Genomic DNA, 16558 nt, shown 5'->3' with positions numbered 1-16558 from the left:
GGGTGGTGGTGATTTATAGACATATGGTGGAGGAGGTGATGGAGATGGTGGTGGAGGAGACTTGTAAACATATGGTGGTGGTGGGGATGGAGATGGAGGTGGAGGTGATTTGTAATAATATGGAGGGATTTTGGAAACATAAGGAGGTGGCGGTGATGGAGAGGGTGGTGGTGAAGATTTATAGTAATATGGAGGTGACTTGTAATAATAAGGTGGGTTTACTTGTTGATATGGTGGGGGCATGGGGTGCGGATAGTAGTTGGATGGTTGGCCATAGTAAGGCTTATCTTCAGCACTAACACTCATAGCCATTAGGCAAAATGCTAATGCAATGATTAATGGAGGCCATTTCCTAGTTCCCATCTTCTCTATGTGGTGTGCAGCCCTTGTTCTCGTCCTTTAGAAGACTTATGCTCTATTAATTTCTTGCTTTGCAAAGCATGGATTGCAAGCCTTTATATAGCGTTTGCCTTCAATGATGACTGATAAGATATCTTTGTTAGGTGACAGTCTGGCTTAAAGTTTCAAAATATGATTACATTATTTTAAAATTTCAACTTGATGTTGCGGTTTCCATTAAACGATTTCATATTTTCCACAACACGGGGCTGGGAACAAAGTCAAGAAGAGAGTTGGTGATGATACTGCTGAATGAGCTCTTGTTAGATTTAACAAACAATTTAGAAGCGCGTCATGTATAGTAGACAATTCTGATTATTTCCTTTGCCTTTTTGTGGAGAACTGGCATTATGATCGCGAGAGCCTAAGTGTGAAATTGCTGATAAAGTTGCCCGAATTCTTTAAAATGTCTTTTCTTTATAATTAGCTCTGGTTCTTTATTCATAATCGACATATTTTTGGATTATAAAAACATAATCTTGTCTTTATGGTTATTTTATGTATCGTCGGTGAAAACTGATTCAGGTTATATGAGACATCCTTGTCAACAGGCTAACTAACATACTTGAGGAATTATAATAATACTGTGGAAAATTCTCATGGTGGCTTAAAAAATTAATTTTTGACTTGGTATAATTACTTTCTATGCCAGTAGAAGTACATTAATTGTTTTAATCCATATAACACGTGTGTACACCATTTGTCTTGCTTTTTTCACCACCTGAAGTTTTTCTAACTTTGATCAGTTCCACTCGATCCGTGTACCAGATTTTTATTTTTATGCTACTGCAGGCAGCGGACAGCAGTAAATGGATTCGTGAGTTTAATTTGATAGCTCGTACAATTTTGTTGTAGATCGACGGTGGAAAGATTCGTTGTAATGTTATTTATTTCTTTATTTATTTTTGTGTTGAACTTGTAATATTATCCTGCGTGTTGTTTTTCTGATTTGACATAGTATGACTATAAAAATACTTTGGTTAACTAACGAACATGCGTGTTTCTTTCTCATTCAATTCCTCTCTCCACCTACCAGATAACTCTCCCTTTGTTATTCTCTTAATTTCTCCTATTTTTTTCAAAATAATTAATTTGGTCCTTCTAGTAATCTTCTAACCATTTAATTCTAATCAAATTATCGCAGAGCAAGTTTAGCGGTAAGACTTAATTTCAATTACATTGAAAACTCATTATTATAGATTCATTATTCATGACACTTGGTTGATATTCAGAAATTGATTGCCATATGTATTGATACATATGTGAAAGATGTCTTTTTTTAACTTTTTAAATAGCTATAAAGATATTATACATCTAGAAAATGTCACCAGATATCTTGAAATAAATTTTCTGAAACACAGGAAATTTATAAGTTTTTTTTTCTCTTGACAATATTTTCTTTTAAATTTTTTTCTCTCCTCTAACATAACGTCTCCTTTAATTTCTCATTGGCCAAAATAATAATTAATCATATATTCAGATTGTTCATTTTAATTAGGCATATGCAGGTTTTTTGTTATCTTTAATATTTTGCTTTTTATTTTTGACAGAATTTTAATATTTTGCTATCTATTAGTTTTGAAAGTGGGAGGCATACACGGAGACTATATATATATATATATAGAAGTATATATCCTTCTATATTATATTTGTTCAAAGCTTAATTAATTTCTTGACAGGTCGTGCCCATTAATTAACCAGCTCACTTTTAAAGACTTTATTTTACATCGTGCGGAAATGTTGTGTTGAGTTATGTGTTAACGCTTCAAAGGATTTAGCTGAGTAAGTTGCCACTTCTAATTCACCTCCACTTCCTTCATAACTCATCTGAGCACACCAATCAATCATCATAGTTCTTGCTTATGAGAACATGTATAGATGATGGAAAATTTTCATTCAAGAAAGTCATCTCAATTTTGATATCCAAGGATCTTAAACCTCAGCTCTGAATACTAGTTTGTTGGAACAATAAAGTTCTCACACACACTCACACTATACACTCTCTATCACTCTATATTAGAAAATAAGAGAAAACAATGAAGGAATTGATTCAGAGAAAATAGAGGAAACTTAAAATTTTGAAAAAAAAATTCTGCACTCTCACCCTTCCCATTGATAATCATTATTATTTTTATACATGCACATGTAGCTATAACAAACTTCATAGCTGTCAAACTAACTTCAAAATAAATCACTAATTAACTCATAACTAACTAACCGAATTACAACATATATCAATGAAATGGAAACAATCTTATAAGAGTAGTTTGTTGTTGTAATGTTAGGAATTTGAGCGCATATTTGGTTCTACATCCATAAGATGCACCAAATCTAATACCACATGCACCAAATCAAACAAAGTTTAAGTTGAATCTTTGACGGAAATAATTATTAATCAGACTTTATTTACTTCTCGATCAAATTCTAGATTAGTTAGAATTTTTTTTTAATGAAATGGAGGATTAACATAAAAAAAAATCAAACAAAGTCTTACATGTTGGGAAAGAGTCTTTGAAGCCTAAAAGATACATTCATTAAAAAAACATATGTGAAAACTATGAGAGTGTTAAGATAGACGAAATTTTTTTAAAAAAATCTAACTAATTGGTTGAATATGGTATGTAAGTTGTTATAATTATCTCATACCTTGTCTTTGATTTCTAACATAGACGTAAAAGTTCACGTTTCTGATCCGCAATCAAACAGGCATTTAACTGACGACATAACCTAATCCTGCGGGCTTGGGACGGCTTTGTAAAGATAGGTAACAAAGCATAATAAGTCTCACTCAGTGCTCTGCTATTGTTAGAGATTTTGGTACCAATTTTACCAAGTTAGTTGAGACATTGATCAATAACCAAGATACCTCGTTGCTATGTACATCAAATATTTTGATTCAGTACTCCCATTAATGTGGCCTCACTCTGTTTAGTAACTATGAACTTATTATATATCCACATATAATTAATTAGCTTCCTGGCTATACTAATGCTGCTGCAGCTAGAACGTCTTTTCCTTTGACTTGCATGGTGTTGGGGAAGGAGAAAAGAGGTCGACAAAATTGGTTGGTGCTGAGAAAAAAGTTGCGTTCGGTGAGAGCTCTTGGTCAACATTGCATGGCATTACTCTAGCAGAACTATTGGGGCAAACATTGATAGATTGATATAAGGGTCAAGGGTCCTTGTAGCAAGAATGCGATAAGAGATTCAAGAAGAGCCAGAAAGTAGGAATGCACCTAAACATGCTCTAATGCTGAAGTTTGTCCAAATCCTAGAAGTTGAAATTTTAGTGCTTCGAGTGTATAATTGGGCGGTTTACTAAGGATACATGCCACTAAGTTACATGTTCATGTCTCAATAAATAAGTTCAATTATTCTTTTCTTTACTCTTTTTTTTTTTAAAAAAAAAAATTGCACTTTTTATCATTTAATATTTTTCTTGCATTTTGCCCTCATATGTTCACAAAGTTGCACACTTAGTGCAACCTCCCCCCCCCCCCCCCCTCTCATATTCCAATAAAATTTCTAAATATGATTAAATGCCTAATCACACTTCTCCCATAAGGTAAAATGAATTTATGCATCTCAATTAAGAAAAAATTAAACAAGAATTTCCAAATACGATGAAGTGCATAAGTTGAACAACTTAATGGAAAATTCTAATTTATTTTACCTTAATTGATTCACAATTTAGATAAAATTATCAACATGTTCTTATAAAGAGAGAAAAAATGAAAAATGAAAATAAATCAAATTCTCATAATTTAAAATTAACTTATCAAATTACATAGTTTAATTTTAACATTTAAAATAAGTTCAATATTCTATTTTTATTTCTTACAAGTACTTATTAAAATTTTATCCAAATTAAATTATTTTTCTTGCACAAACATTGTTAAAAAGTTCATCTAAGCTCAACTTAACCAAGAGTTCAGCCATAACATGGGCAATGAAAAAGTCAAGGAAGACAAACACTGCTTGCGTGAATAATAATTACCCGATAAGTTGTTTAATCATAAGTTGAAGCTCGTGTGAGCAGACAGCATAGATTATTTCCTTCACTTTTGCAGTATGGCACCACTTAAAAACATCAGGGTTTAATGCCTAGCGTGCCCGAATATTATTTGTCTACAATATAGTCTTCGGTTTTTCTTCTCATGTAAATGGTGGACTATTATACAACAATCTACCTTCATCGCTAATAATTGCGAGGCGCTGCAAAGTCCAATGACCTAACGCAATTGATGAGTGTTTAAAAAAAATCATGAAAACGGCGAATGCATTTTCACATGGCTTTCCAACAACACTGTATCAGCAACACGAGACAATAATTACGTGAAATCATAGCACACCGTATTAGCTATTATGAAAACAAACCGTAATCCAACCTCTCCAGTACAACAATGACAATTGATACATGTCCATATCCTTTTATAAAACTTTAGATTCTCTGTATTTTTACTAAACCCAGGGCTGACCTCACTACGAAAAGGGAAAAATCAAATAAAAATGTATTTCTATGAAAGACCCCCACACTCAAGGAGAAACAGAAACATATGCAGGTTACTTATCCGCTTGAGATTATTTGTGTTTTGACTTGTCGGCAAACACTTCCGTGTAACATATAGGGCAGGCCTGAAAAAATAAGCGCAGAAGGAAAAGCAAAAATAAAAGTATCTCAGCAGACGTGAAAATTAGCACTAAAAGCACTTATTGAGCTCATGATAACTTGGTAAGTTAGTAGTAAATATCTTGCCTTATTGATGCTAAGCCATTTGTTCCCACAACTAGCATGATAAACATGTTTACATGGCAAGGTGATGCGCTTGTCCCCTCTTTTATATTCCATCTGGCAAATCACACATCTAAACAAGAAGACAAGTCAGATCAATAAATTAGCAGGGAGAACGCAAGTTATAACTTCAAAGCATCAATAATACACGGAGTTTTTAAGTTAATTCCCATCTGGACTGTTTCCAATTCTATATTATATCATACAAGGGAACAAAAGGGAAACAATACTAAACTTGATTCATTTTGTTTTACACGCACTTTATTCTTATTTAAAGATCACGCGAGACAGAATTCTTTGATAAGCTTGATAGAAATTTAACACATAGCATAAGCTTAATAGCAACAATCTAAAATTCCTCAAGATTAATTTGGGCCAAGTAGGTTCAAGAATAAAAAGCAGAAATAATGAAAGGAGAAGAAAAGCAGCATTTGCATTAAAAAAAAACGAGTCCAGAAACCCAAATATCACCTCTCATCCCGTGACTTCTTCCTCAAGAAGAACCCACATTTGTACTTTGACACCGGAAGTGAGGAGATCTGTTCTTGGGTGAGACCACGGCTTTGAGTTCCAACAGCTTCACCCAATTCAAGTAGTTCCTGCAATAAAGGATACCATATTGATGTTGGAAAATAATACACTCAAATATAAGGAGTCTATACTTCCACCCTTTTCTAATTGCTAATTTGCTATCTATACAGATGTTCGCATACTATAATGATTTAAGATCACACTACCATTTGCCACACATTTAATTGAAAAACAGTGCAACTGAGACAATTTTCTAACATAAATATTGCCTTGTTAACTTCTATTTTTCTCCAGATTTAATAAACCAGCAGTAGAAGGAAAATAATGGATTTTACCAATTGCAATTAAAATATGTAATGCAATCTAGCTCATAAGGACACATAACTAACTGAGACAATTTTATGAAGTGATTTGGCAAACAATATTTTCCAAGAGAAACCATCTATTGTAGAATAATGTGTACTGTGAAGCATAAAACAACGAAAGACATAAAAATAAACAAGTAACCAAAGTATGTTCCCTTGGTCAAATAATTTCAAGATTAACTATTGTGTATATCTAGAAGATTGACTCCAAAGAAAAAAAATATTTAGTAGCTGTACTTAAGGAAATACTATATAATGCCTAGAAAGAGAAGGAATCCAAGACTCAATCCAACCTCATAGGTCATGTTGTCGGGATCAATATTGTCTTGCCAAATAACCTGCATAATATGGCTTGTTAGATAATCATTTATTGTGATTCGAACCAATGAATGGCTAAAGGTAACTGTATAAACTTCTTTTCAGGCACCAGGAGTCTTGAAGGCAAATACCTGATAATCATTTGAATTACTATGATGTCTTCGAGGACCTGAAAGAAAAGAGGCAAAGTTGTTCAAAATGTGAAAAAACATTTTATATGTAGGGTGGTGAAAGGACTCAAAACTATCAGATCTGCAAAAGGGGGTTTGCATGGATATAAATGAAGAGGTCATTAACAGAATCTACTGCCTTGTCTTTGGATTTAAGCTTTAAAAAAGTCCTACAAATATTTGTTCTGAGAAATGGCTACCATATCTGGATGGCTGACCAAAGTGGAACTACTCCTTTAACTCCTTTGTCTCTGTCTATTTCTTTAAGGAGTTGAACAAAGCATTGATAGAGGGGATCAGAGACAGATCCAAAGGGGGACAAGCCTTGTTAGTTCATTACTTTATTTTAAATTTATATGTTCTGAACTAATGTTTACTTCACTTTTGTCACTAAAATACTAAAAGTCTCACACTTCTATCACTTCAATTTTCAGGCTCATTATTTTGACTTCTACATACTTATATTCAATGCAATTATACATGTCCAGGTCCCCCTTAGATGTTTTATAGATCCGTCCCCCAAGAGAACCCAAGTCCATATTTTCCTTGCAACAATAGTTAAAAGCTTCAACATTTATTTCCTTCTTAGCAAAAAGACAGGATAAAGATTAATGAAGAGGTGTAGAGGAAAAGTGAAAATTAAATAAGTCATCTACAAATTAGACAAATATCCATTGTCTAGTTTTAGAAAGATCAGCTAAATTACGGCAAATCCTAAGGATCATATAAAGGGCTTAAGATCATGGCATTGGGATACCTGAATTAATTACTGACTTAGTACAACAACCAGTTTCTCAAACATTATGATGCTCACGAAAAGAATCAGGTGTAGCAGTATAAATTGAGCAGAAATGAACTTTTTAGGAACTTACATATATACCCAAGACTGCATTTCAACACCCAGATATTACTATTGTAATTAATTACTTATAATGTGCATGATGGGCCATTTGTTGTTTCCATTGTTCCAAGGCTAATCTAAAGCCTTTATAAATTTACAAAAATATATTTTCAGATGGATGAAAATCACAAACTTACATTCAATAGAATTGTCTCGTGTGCCAGTGTTTCCACCTTCAACCCATTCTGTGCTTACTGCTGCTGACTGTTCATTGATTGTCAATGAGTTCTCTGAAGGTCTCCTATACTCATCCACCAGAGGTTCGTGATGATTTACCTCATAACCATGACCGTAACGATAGTATGAAGTATTCACTGGTTCAGAAATTCCAAACTTGTAAAAGCTTGAATTTGAAGGGTATGAACTCTCCTGCAAATAAATGGAATTTTATGTCTTTACTTTAGAATTATGAATCTTTCTAGTAGCCTATCATTAATAACAAAAGAACAACAACAACAACAACAACAAAGTTTCAGATAAAATAGTGAAACACAGCTACAGGACAGGTTTACATTAAGAAAACAAGATAAGAAGAACAATTTTCATCAAACCAAGGCTTATATGAAATATCTTAAACAGGATATAAATGACAATTTTTGCAGGCACCTGAGCATGTGATGCACCAGAAAAAATGAAGTTGACATGTTCATAGGTGAGACCTTCAAAATATTCGATAAAGCTTCCTGCTGTATTATAGGGATAGCTAATGGTATTGTAATGGAGCTCCATGTGTGGGTTCCAACTCATTTTCAATCCTTTCTGCCAGACAAGTAATCTGCAGTCTGCACAGTGAATTCAGGGCAAATTAAATTAGAAGAATCAGTGCAAAGACAATGAAGCACACAAACACAAAACAAAAAAGCTTCAGCACTAACATTAATTATTAATTAATATATACAAACCTATTCTTCAATCTTGACAGATTCACCAAGGCAGATTCGTCTACCTAAGTTGAAGTAATTAACAAAAGACCATCCGCCTCATCTGATTCAGCTACTCCAGAAATGTAAAAACCTGCAGAAGGAAAAAATCACACAGATTTTGTGAGGGAAAATGTCATTAATTCAACCAAGGCTCTTATATCTACAATTATTAATTGCTCAACTCCATCCATTCTAAAAGAAAGAACAATCCAGCATGCCTAATCTAGCAATTTACATCCAGAATCAAGAAATTTCAGAACTAACAAGTGCCGTAAAGAAAAATGACAAAAAATTTGAAACGGCATTAATACCAAAGCTTGCAAAATTTTAGTCAGCAATCAGCCATAACCATCCTTAGCAATCCAATAAGTTGATATGATTATATCAAAATGTGTTTCTTATCAGCTGTGCATTCTAAGATCACGCGAAAGTAAGAAAATCTGCGAGATCTCTCCGGAAGAAACAGAGATTCACGGACGAGAATATGAAGAGAGAGAGGAAAATTGTCCTCGCATCTGAACCTATGATTCAGCCTTAGCCTATAAAAATTCTAGCAACGCAGTGACAGCGTATGCCTGAACAAACTATAAATCTTATAGTTATATTATATATATATATATATATATATATATATATATATATATATATATATATATATTATTTTTTTTTTGGAAACCAAACAAGGCACAAACCCAAGGAGTAGAATACTTGGTTAGAGAGAGAAGCGGAATCACATGAAGTGCGCAATCGAGGCAGAAGAATCTCGCAGCTTCGGAGATCGCAACGGCAGAGGGAAATGTACGGATCAAAACGAGAAAAGCAGCAACTGCGAAGATCGACAATGACAATTGATGTAAAAAAATGAAATGAGATGAAGAAGCAGAGAGCGAGCGAGCGAGAGAGAAGGATTAAGATTCGGAAGGTGAAATTGAAGGAACTGAGACTGACCTAGACTTTCATCGCTTTTGGTGCGAGAGGAGTGATAATGGCGAAATGGCTTCGTCACTCTTCATTTTGTAACTCACTCATTTCACTCTCTCTCTCTCTGCCTTTACGCACTGCGCTGGTGCTGGTTTCACCCACACGCAAACTCCGTTAGATAGAGCATGATCACCTGCATCGCACCTTTTCACCAAACGTTAAGGATTTTTCTTTTCATTTTCATTTTCTACCCGTAATAACTGCAGAAAACGAAAAAAATTGGAATTTTGGTGTGATTGATCTTCTTTTTCTTCGGTTGTGTTAATTTCAGATCATAAGATTGATTTTAAACAACCAAAAGTAATTATTATTATAGAAGTACAATATCGAGTCGGTTTTTTTTATTGCTCTATCACATTCTATTTTATTATAAAAATGTCTCGAAAGTGAAATAATGATTTCTTTCTTATATTATCTCGTTATATTTATATTTTAATCATCTAATATAAGCGAAGTAAATTATAGTCGAGGGAAATGTTAGTTTCGTATTTTTTTTTATGTAATTTCAAGTTTTAAAACTGATAAATAAATGAAAGGATAAGAGGGGGAATTAATAATTAATGTAATCATTGCTTGCTGAATAAGGGAAGCATCAAAGAGAAATGGATAGAAATATGGTTTTGTTTGATTTTTAATATTGAAGAGATGAGACGCAGCCATAAGAAAAATTAGATGCGGAAAGGGGTTCCACATGAATCTTGTGGGGTTCTTTGATAGGGACAACCTTAGTTGTTGGCCTATGTTTAGAAAATGAATCTTGTGAAAGCTAAATATGGTTGAAGAAGGATGACCAAACAAAACTGATCCAATTAAGTTGGTATCAGGCCACGATTATAGTGGAGAAGTCTTTCATATGGTCTAAAATGGACCGCAATTAATAACCGTTAGATGAATCTTATTCTTACATCATTACCATGTACCTCTGCACCGTATTTTTTTATCCCTTCATCGGTGGAATTTTTCATCATCGTCTCCTTCATTGCTCCGAGAGTCTCTTCCATGAAGCTCCCAGGCGTAACGACTTAGGAGAAGTGCGACGACGCTGCGGGTGAGGTAGAGCTCTGTCACGGCATCGCTGAAGCAATGAGTTTCCCAGCCAGGAACGCGAGTAATGATCTTGATTAGCAATCAACCTACAACAAAATCTATGCATCATGCATGCTTTCCATTTTCCCACGAAATACAACAATTTAATTTGTTCTATTTCTTGTCTCTTAGACTCTTACAAGGTGAGACACTATGGTGATGAAAATACAACTTTATCTAGAGCAACTATCGTGTTTTGTTTTTTTGGTAAATGAAAAAAAAAGGAAAAGGAAAAGCTAACGAACACAACAAGAGTGGAGGTTTAGAGGGATTAGCATGTGTTTGAATGTAGTTTTTCTTTTCCAAGAAAATAAATTATTTTTAAAAGTTTTAAGTATTTTAAAAATAAATTAAATTAACTAAGATTAGACATACACATATTGGAATCATATACAGACCATTGGAGTTCCTTTAGGCAACATTGCTCTACTCAAATTTGTTACCTTGATGTGTGCTTCTTTACATAATATTTTTTCACTCAAATTCGTTGTAAGTTGTCCTAGGTCGTGACAATTTGATTTGGATTGTTGTTAGACAAGTGTCAATCCAGAAGGGAAAATATAAAGGGAAAAGAAGTGTAAAGGAAAGTTTAAGACTATCATTTTTTTTTGTAACATGAAGTTGTTTATTGTGTTGGTAGTCTTAGGATTACTAATATATGTAACTATTTTAGCTTTGAGTGTGCATATATGAGTTGCTATTGTTTAAGTGTGCATATAAGAGACACCATGTTCAAAAATCTCCACCGGTTCATTAGTTACTCATTTAATATTTAATCATTCGTAAAGAAAAACCAGCTAGTAAACTAAATTTTTTAAAAATATCAGAAAAATTCTTGATGAAAGACCACGAGCTACTGATGTGGATTCATATCAAGCCGTTTACTTTTTTGAATGTCGTTAGACATGTGATGTGTCATGCATGTTTATGCAAATGATATTATGAGGTCTCTCCTTAGTGAGCAAGTAGTGAATCTTTAGAGTTTGGTCATGACGAGTGTAACGTGAGACCTTTGGAATTGCAGACAAAAAGGAACGTGAGGGGGGTTATATTTATAATGATACTTTTCATTCCTCACTTCATTGCACGCCGGGTTTTTGTATCATTCGCTTCTCAATTATGTTTTGCGTGATTCCCTCACATGCCTGGCAGTCTTTTCCATTTGTTCCTTGTGACTTCTGAGAAGTGTATACACACGTCCCTTTTTTTATTTTGATAGCATTAATTATAACAAGATTATATTTATTTTAAACCACCATTGAAATATGTTTCTAAATATTAATTTAGATATATCTGAATAGACATTAGTGATTACTCAAATTCAATCTTTGATGAAAATAATTTTTATTAAACTTAAAAAGTCGTAGGAGGCAAAATTTAAGACACATGAAACAAGTGCCTGTCTCGAATCGTAACAGGGACAAGGCCTTGACCTTAGTCTTCCTTAACGATCTTAGATACCAAACCCAATGAGCTCCAACTTCATCGTTAGACTCCACCATTCTTTTAACAAAACATGGCCCATCGAAAGGATATGGATACATCTTTCTACAGTATCATTACCATGTCAAACAAATATTTAGTGCTGATGAGTGATGATCATAATAACCCAATTGGTGACTGTGACTTTGTGAGTAATAGTATCCGTATATATACCTCGCCTGCACCACCTAGTATTCATTATATATTGTAAATTATTCAACAACCACTATTCACTAATATTGTCGACAAGAAGAAACTAATAGATCAATAAGAAATGGAATAAAACCAATATTTCAGTGTTTTCACTTACCATAGCCCTGCGGTACCAATTTTGAGCAAGTGAACGTCACAAAAGGACTTGAATTGAAATGAAAGAGTAGTAGAGGAGAGGAAGGACCTATTTTTCCTCTCTTTTTTTTTTGTGAACTATTTTTTTTCTCATTTTAATGATGAGGCGAGTGGTATATTTATATTAGCATTTAGCATAGATGGTGGTCAGTAATCTTGGGCTTTGATTCTTGCATGAGAATCTATGATTTGATTTTGTAATTATTTGCTTTAATTTTTGTTGTAGGAAGATTATACATGGTTGAAGGAGAAAGCTGGAAAAAGCAAAAAAAAAAACAAGCGTAGTTGGACTTGGACGTTTGTTGTGACTCAAGTCGTTCAGTCCAAATTTTGTTCAATATTCTGCCTTCAGTTATGTTGGAATTAGACGGGCCTAGCCTTGAAGCCCAGTAAATAGCCCCAATGACTGTGATGGAAACTTCAAGTATTGTATATTATTTCTTTTAAAATAGCAATATATACCTTTGTATGACTACTTTGTAAATAAAAAATTTCAATTAAAATTTTTAAAATATCATATAAATAAAGTTAATGGTAAGGATGTAGGTACTAGGAAGTACTAAAATTTTATTTGAGTTAGCACTAAATTTTATAAGCTACCTTATTTTAATAAGTTATTTGAAATAACTTATTTTCTTATAAGATACTAATATAAGTTTGTGTATAAAAAAACTATTTTTGGTTAAATTAACTTATAAATCAGCTAGTCAAAATAGATTATAGGTTATTAAAGTGTCTTATCAAACTGATTCCTATAATACTTTACACTTTTAGTCCTTGTTTAATATGGAGAAAAGTAAGAGGAAGAGACACAAAGATGGAATTAATATGAATTGTTTGGAGAAGGAGAAATCAAGTGGAAATAATTTTAACAATCGTGAAATCTGTATTATTTTTTATATATTTTTATTCATCTTTATTTCTTTTCAATTAAACATCTTTAATTTTTACTTTATTTCTCACCTATATTTTTCAACTTTTCTTTTTATTTTCATTCACCCTTTTTTTTCCTCTCTACCAAAGAGAACCTTAGTACATGTTTCAGACTAAAATTGAAGATCACTTAAGTAAGGTGCCAACCTTTGATGTTATTTTTTTATTCCAAGAGTTATCCAAATAAAACTCTAACTAATTAAAACACCAAAGCACGTATAGTATTGCACTTAATTAGGTTTTGTCCTAACATTTTGAAAATGAAGTTTTAAATAAGAAATATACCAAATTAACTATTGAAATAAGTGCACTATTTATTTCTTAACATTTAAAAATATTATTTGAAGTCTTATAAGAATTATCAAATGATGATAACTTCAACCTTTGAATGTTATTTTTTCATAAATTAAAAAACTTGCAACATAGGTATCATGTAAAAAATGAGTCAAAAATATAAATTATCTAATAATTTCTATATATATATATATATATATATATATATAAAATTGGGAAACTCACTGCAAGAATTAGTTCTTTGATTTAAACATAAACCCAAATTCTAGCTATATCTACAACATCATATGACCAACTCTTCCAACAGAGTTTCCCTGTTCATACACACAAAAAAAATCAAACTAGCTTATAATGACATACAAATAAATAAATTCTACCAAGCTATAAGTGTAGATCTACAACATAAACATTCTTTCTTTAATTCTAGAAAAATTAAAGAAAGAATGTTTTTGACTGTGTACGTAATTGATTTTTAATATAACTCTAAATTCCAAAACTGTCCACTGATAGCTTGTTTCAGTGTTGTGAACAATGAAGCAGACATGGTAGATGAAACAGTCAACATTTGCATGCAAGAGGTGAAAGCAGTATTGGAGACACCGACAGCATCTGCGTGCTTTGAGGAGCCGAGTAGACCACAGCGTGCAAGCCAAAGCAATTGCTGGTTTAAATCCAAAAAAGCATTTATTTGTTTCCCGAGGGATACATAAAATCACAATGTAGTAGTATGTCAAACAAGCAGATTTTTTGTGTTTTCCTCGGAAATATTTCCCAATGCTCAATTGGTTCTTGTTATTCAAGATCATTAAATTAATTCAATATTTTAAAGGCGCCCACTTACTAGTATGAGTTTAATTTGTTTGTATCACTAAGTAGTTTGGTAGACAGGAGAAGATAAATATTAACCAGTATTTTTAATTAGAATATTAATTAAGGAATTAAAAGAAAAAACATTTTTATTATAATACATAAAATCATATTTTTTATATTTTTTATGTTCTTTTAGGATCTTCATAATAAATATTTGTTTATTTTTTTCATTGATGCTTTAAAAATATTGATTAGCAAGACTCATAATATAATCTTAAAGCTAATTATAATTCACAAGATGATATTTTTTAATTTATTATAATTCTCTCTTTAAGAAATTTAAAACGATGACTATTTTTCAAGTAGTGTGACTTAAAAACACTCTACAAATTGTCCTGATAATAACTATTGTTTTTCCCTTCTTTAAGAAAAAGAAAAACTATTGTTTCTCCCCAATGGGGGCTACAGGTAGTTTCCGCCTCGTGTGAATATACGGGGATTGTGGTTAGTTGGTAGCGAGGGGATAAGTAGTAACTACTAGTCTCCACGACTTTAACTTCGATGACTGACTTCGTGACATTAATTTCTTTCCATATGTGGGTTGGTTAACGTATTATATATTGATAAATACTAGTGCATTTAGTGTATTAATTAAGGAATTAAAAGAAAAAAAATATTTTTATGAAGATAAAAGTATAAAAAAAAGTTATGAACAATATAATTTTATGTATTTCAATAATTTTTTTTATTTTCTTAATTAATGTCCAAGGAATTTTAATTAGCAAAACTCTTTTATATTTTCTAAAATAAAATCAATAAGAATTAGTGATAATTATAATTTGAAAAGTGTAATTCTAATGTAAAAAAATATATTTATTTTTTTAAATGTATTAAAAGGAGAGAGTAACAGAGATTTTGTAAGAGATACACATACTAGCATAGTGACATATTTAAGGATGTATTGGATTAGGATTTTAAAATAATATTTTAACATAATTATTTTTTGAGAATTTTAAAAATTATGTAGGAATATTATGACTTATTAGATTTCTTTAAAAGATTTTTATGATAGTTTGGATTTTAATGAATTTATATTATAAGAATTTAAAGAATTTGAAAGAATTTTATAAATTTATAAAATTTAAAAAAATTTGTTAAATTTTAAAAACACATTTAAAATTATAAGAGTTAGTAAAAAATAATAATAAGAGATGACGATGTTTGGATAAAAAAAACAATATAATTTTTAATCTTTTAACAATTATATTGATTTTATTTTTATATCCTTTTATACTATCTTTTTTGCAATAACATTTTTTCATTCTCACTTTTGAATTTGAATAATAGATTTAAAATTATACGTTAGTTTTTATTTAATTATTATAATATTTCATGATAAATTTAATGACATGTTTAAAAGGGATACAATAATAAGCATATACTAAAAGAGAATAATGAGAGTGAAAAATTGGTATGAATTTATTAAGTTATGGGGATGAGAAAATTAAGAACGATAATCACAAAAATATTGCCTAAGTAATAGTTAATATAAGAAAAATATAATTAATTAATCTTGACACATATGACAAACATTAATTTAATTTTGAAACAGAGGAAAAGTTAGAGGAGAGAAATATATTTAACATTTTTTCATTCCAAAAAAATAAGAGAAATATATATGACACATATCTTGAAGAATATTAAAAGGAAAAGATGATATATGTGATGAGAGAAAAAAAAATTTGATAACCAATAAAAAAAGAAATAAAAAAATTTAACAAAATCTTAAGGATTTTTGTGAGATTGTATGATAGATATTTTATACTAAAAAATATAATAAAATTCATCAAAATCTTTTTTAATAAATAATTCATCTAAATTTGTATATTTTTTAATATTAAAAGATTAATTTTTATAAATTATAAAAAAACTTAATTAAATACTATCGAATTTTGTTGTATTCTTTAAAAAAATCTTAATTGAATACTACAAAATTTATTTACACTATTTAAAAGTTCTGATTACAATACTTTTTATATAAAAAAAATGTTTCAAAATCCTTTAAAATTATAATCTAATACATTTCTCTTAGTATTATTCGTGCTTCTTTTTATGAAAAAAAATTATATATTTCTATTTATTTGTCATTTTAATATTTTAAGAAAATATTATATATATATATATATATATATATATATATATATATTACCAATTTAATTCTTTATA

General features: G+C 31.1%; 2 protein-coding genes across 6 annotated transcripts in view; both read right to left on the bottom strand.

Annotated features, from left to right (window-relative positions):
- The window catches only part of LOC100809158 (extensin), a 9377-nt gene extending 9014 nt beyond the window's left edge, over positions 1-363 (bottom strand). The window contains exon 1 of the mRNA XM_041007410.1: positions 22-363. Within this exon, the coding sequence (XP_040863344.1) occupies positions 22-363 (342 nt within the window). The remainder of the gene's footprint in view (positions 1-21) is intronic.
- A 4346-nt stretch (positions 364-4709) lies between these two features.
- LOC100805963 (RING Zn-finger domain-containing protein) lies at positions 4710-9633 on the bottom strand. 5 transcript variants are annotated; one of them, NM_001351198.1, is made up of 10 exons: positions 9347-9633; positions 9091-9224; positions 8378-8489; positions 8082-8257; positions 7613-7844; positions 6536-6573; positions 6380-6424; positions 5662-5789; positions 5155-5263; positions 4710-5033 (listed from the first exon to the last, which is right to left on the bottom strand). In NM_001351198.1, the coding sequence occupies exons 4-10, from the start codon at positions 8220-8222 to the stop codon at positions 4980-4982; spliced, it is 747 nt and encodes a 248-aa protein (NP_001338127.1). In that variant the 5' UTR covers positions 8223-8257; positions 8378-8489; positions 9091-9224; positions 9347-9633; the 3' UTR covers positions 4710-4979. The 5 variants fall into 5 exon arrangements, with proteins under 5 accessions (NP_001338127.1, NP_001338128.1, NP_001242183.2 ...); NM_001351199.1 differs by having other exon boundaries at positions 9107-9224; NM_001255254.2 differs by having other exon boundaries at positions 9133-9224.
- Positions 9634-16558: the final 6925 nt, after the last annotated feature.

Source organism: Glycine max, chromosome 12 (assembly GCF_000004515.6).
Source record: "Glycine max cultivar Williams 82 chromosome 12, Glycine_max_v4.0, whole genome shotgun sequence".
Taxonomy (NCBI): Eukaryota; Viridiplantae; Streptophyta; class Magnoliopsida; order Fabales; family Fabaceae; genus Glycine; species Glycine max.
This window is presented reverse-complemented; position numbering and strand designations above follow the sequence as displayed.

Coding starts and splice junctions, on each gene's coding strand:
- LOC100805963 (NM_001351198.1), bottom strand. CDS start 8,222: ATGAGTTGGAACCCACACATGGAGCTCCATTACAATACCATTAGCTAT. Junction 7,845..8,081: donor CTGGTGCATCACATGCTCAG/GTGCCTGCAAAA, acceptor ATTTATTTGCAG/GAGAGTTCATACCCTTCAAA. Junction 5,034..5,154: donor AATGGCTTAGCATCAATAAG/GCAAGATATTTA, acceptor TTATTTTTTCAG/GCCTGCCCTATATGTTACAC.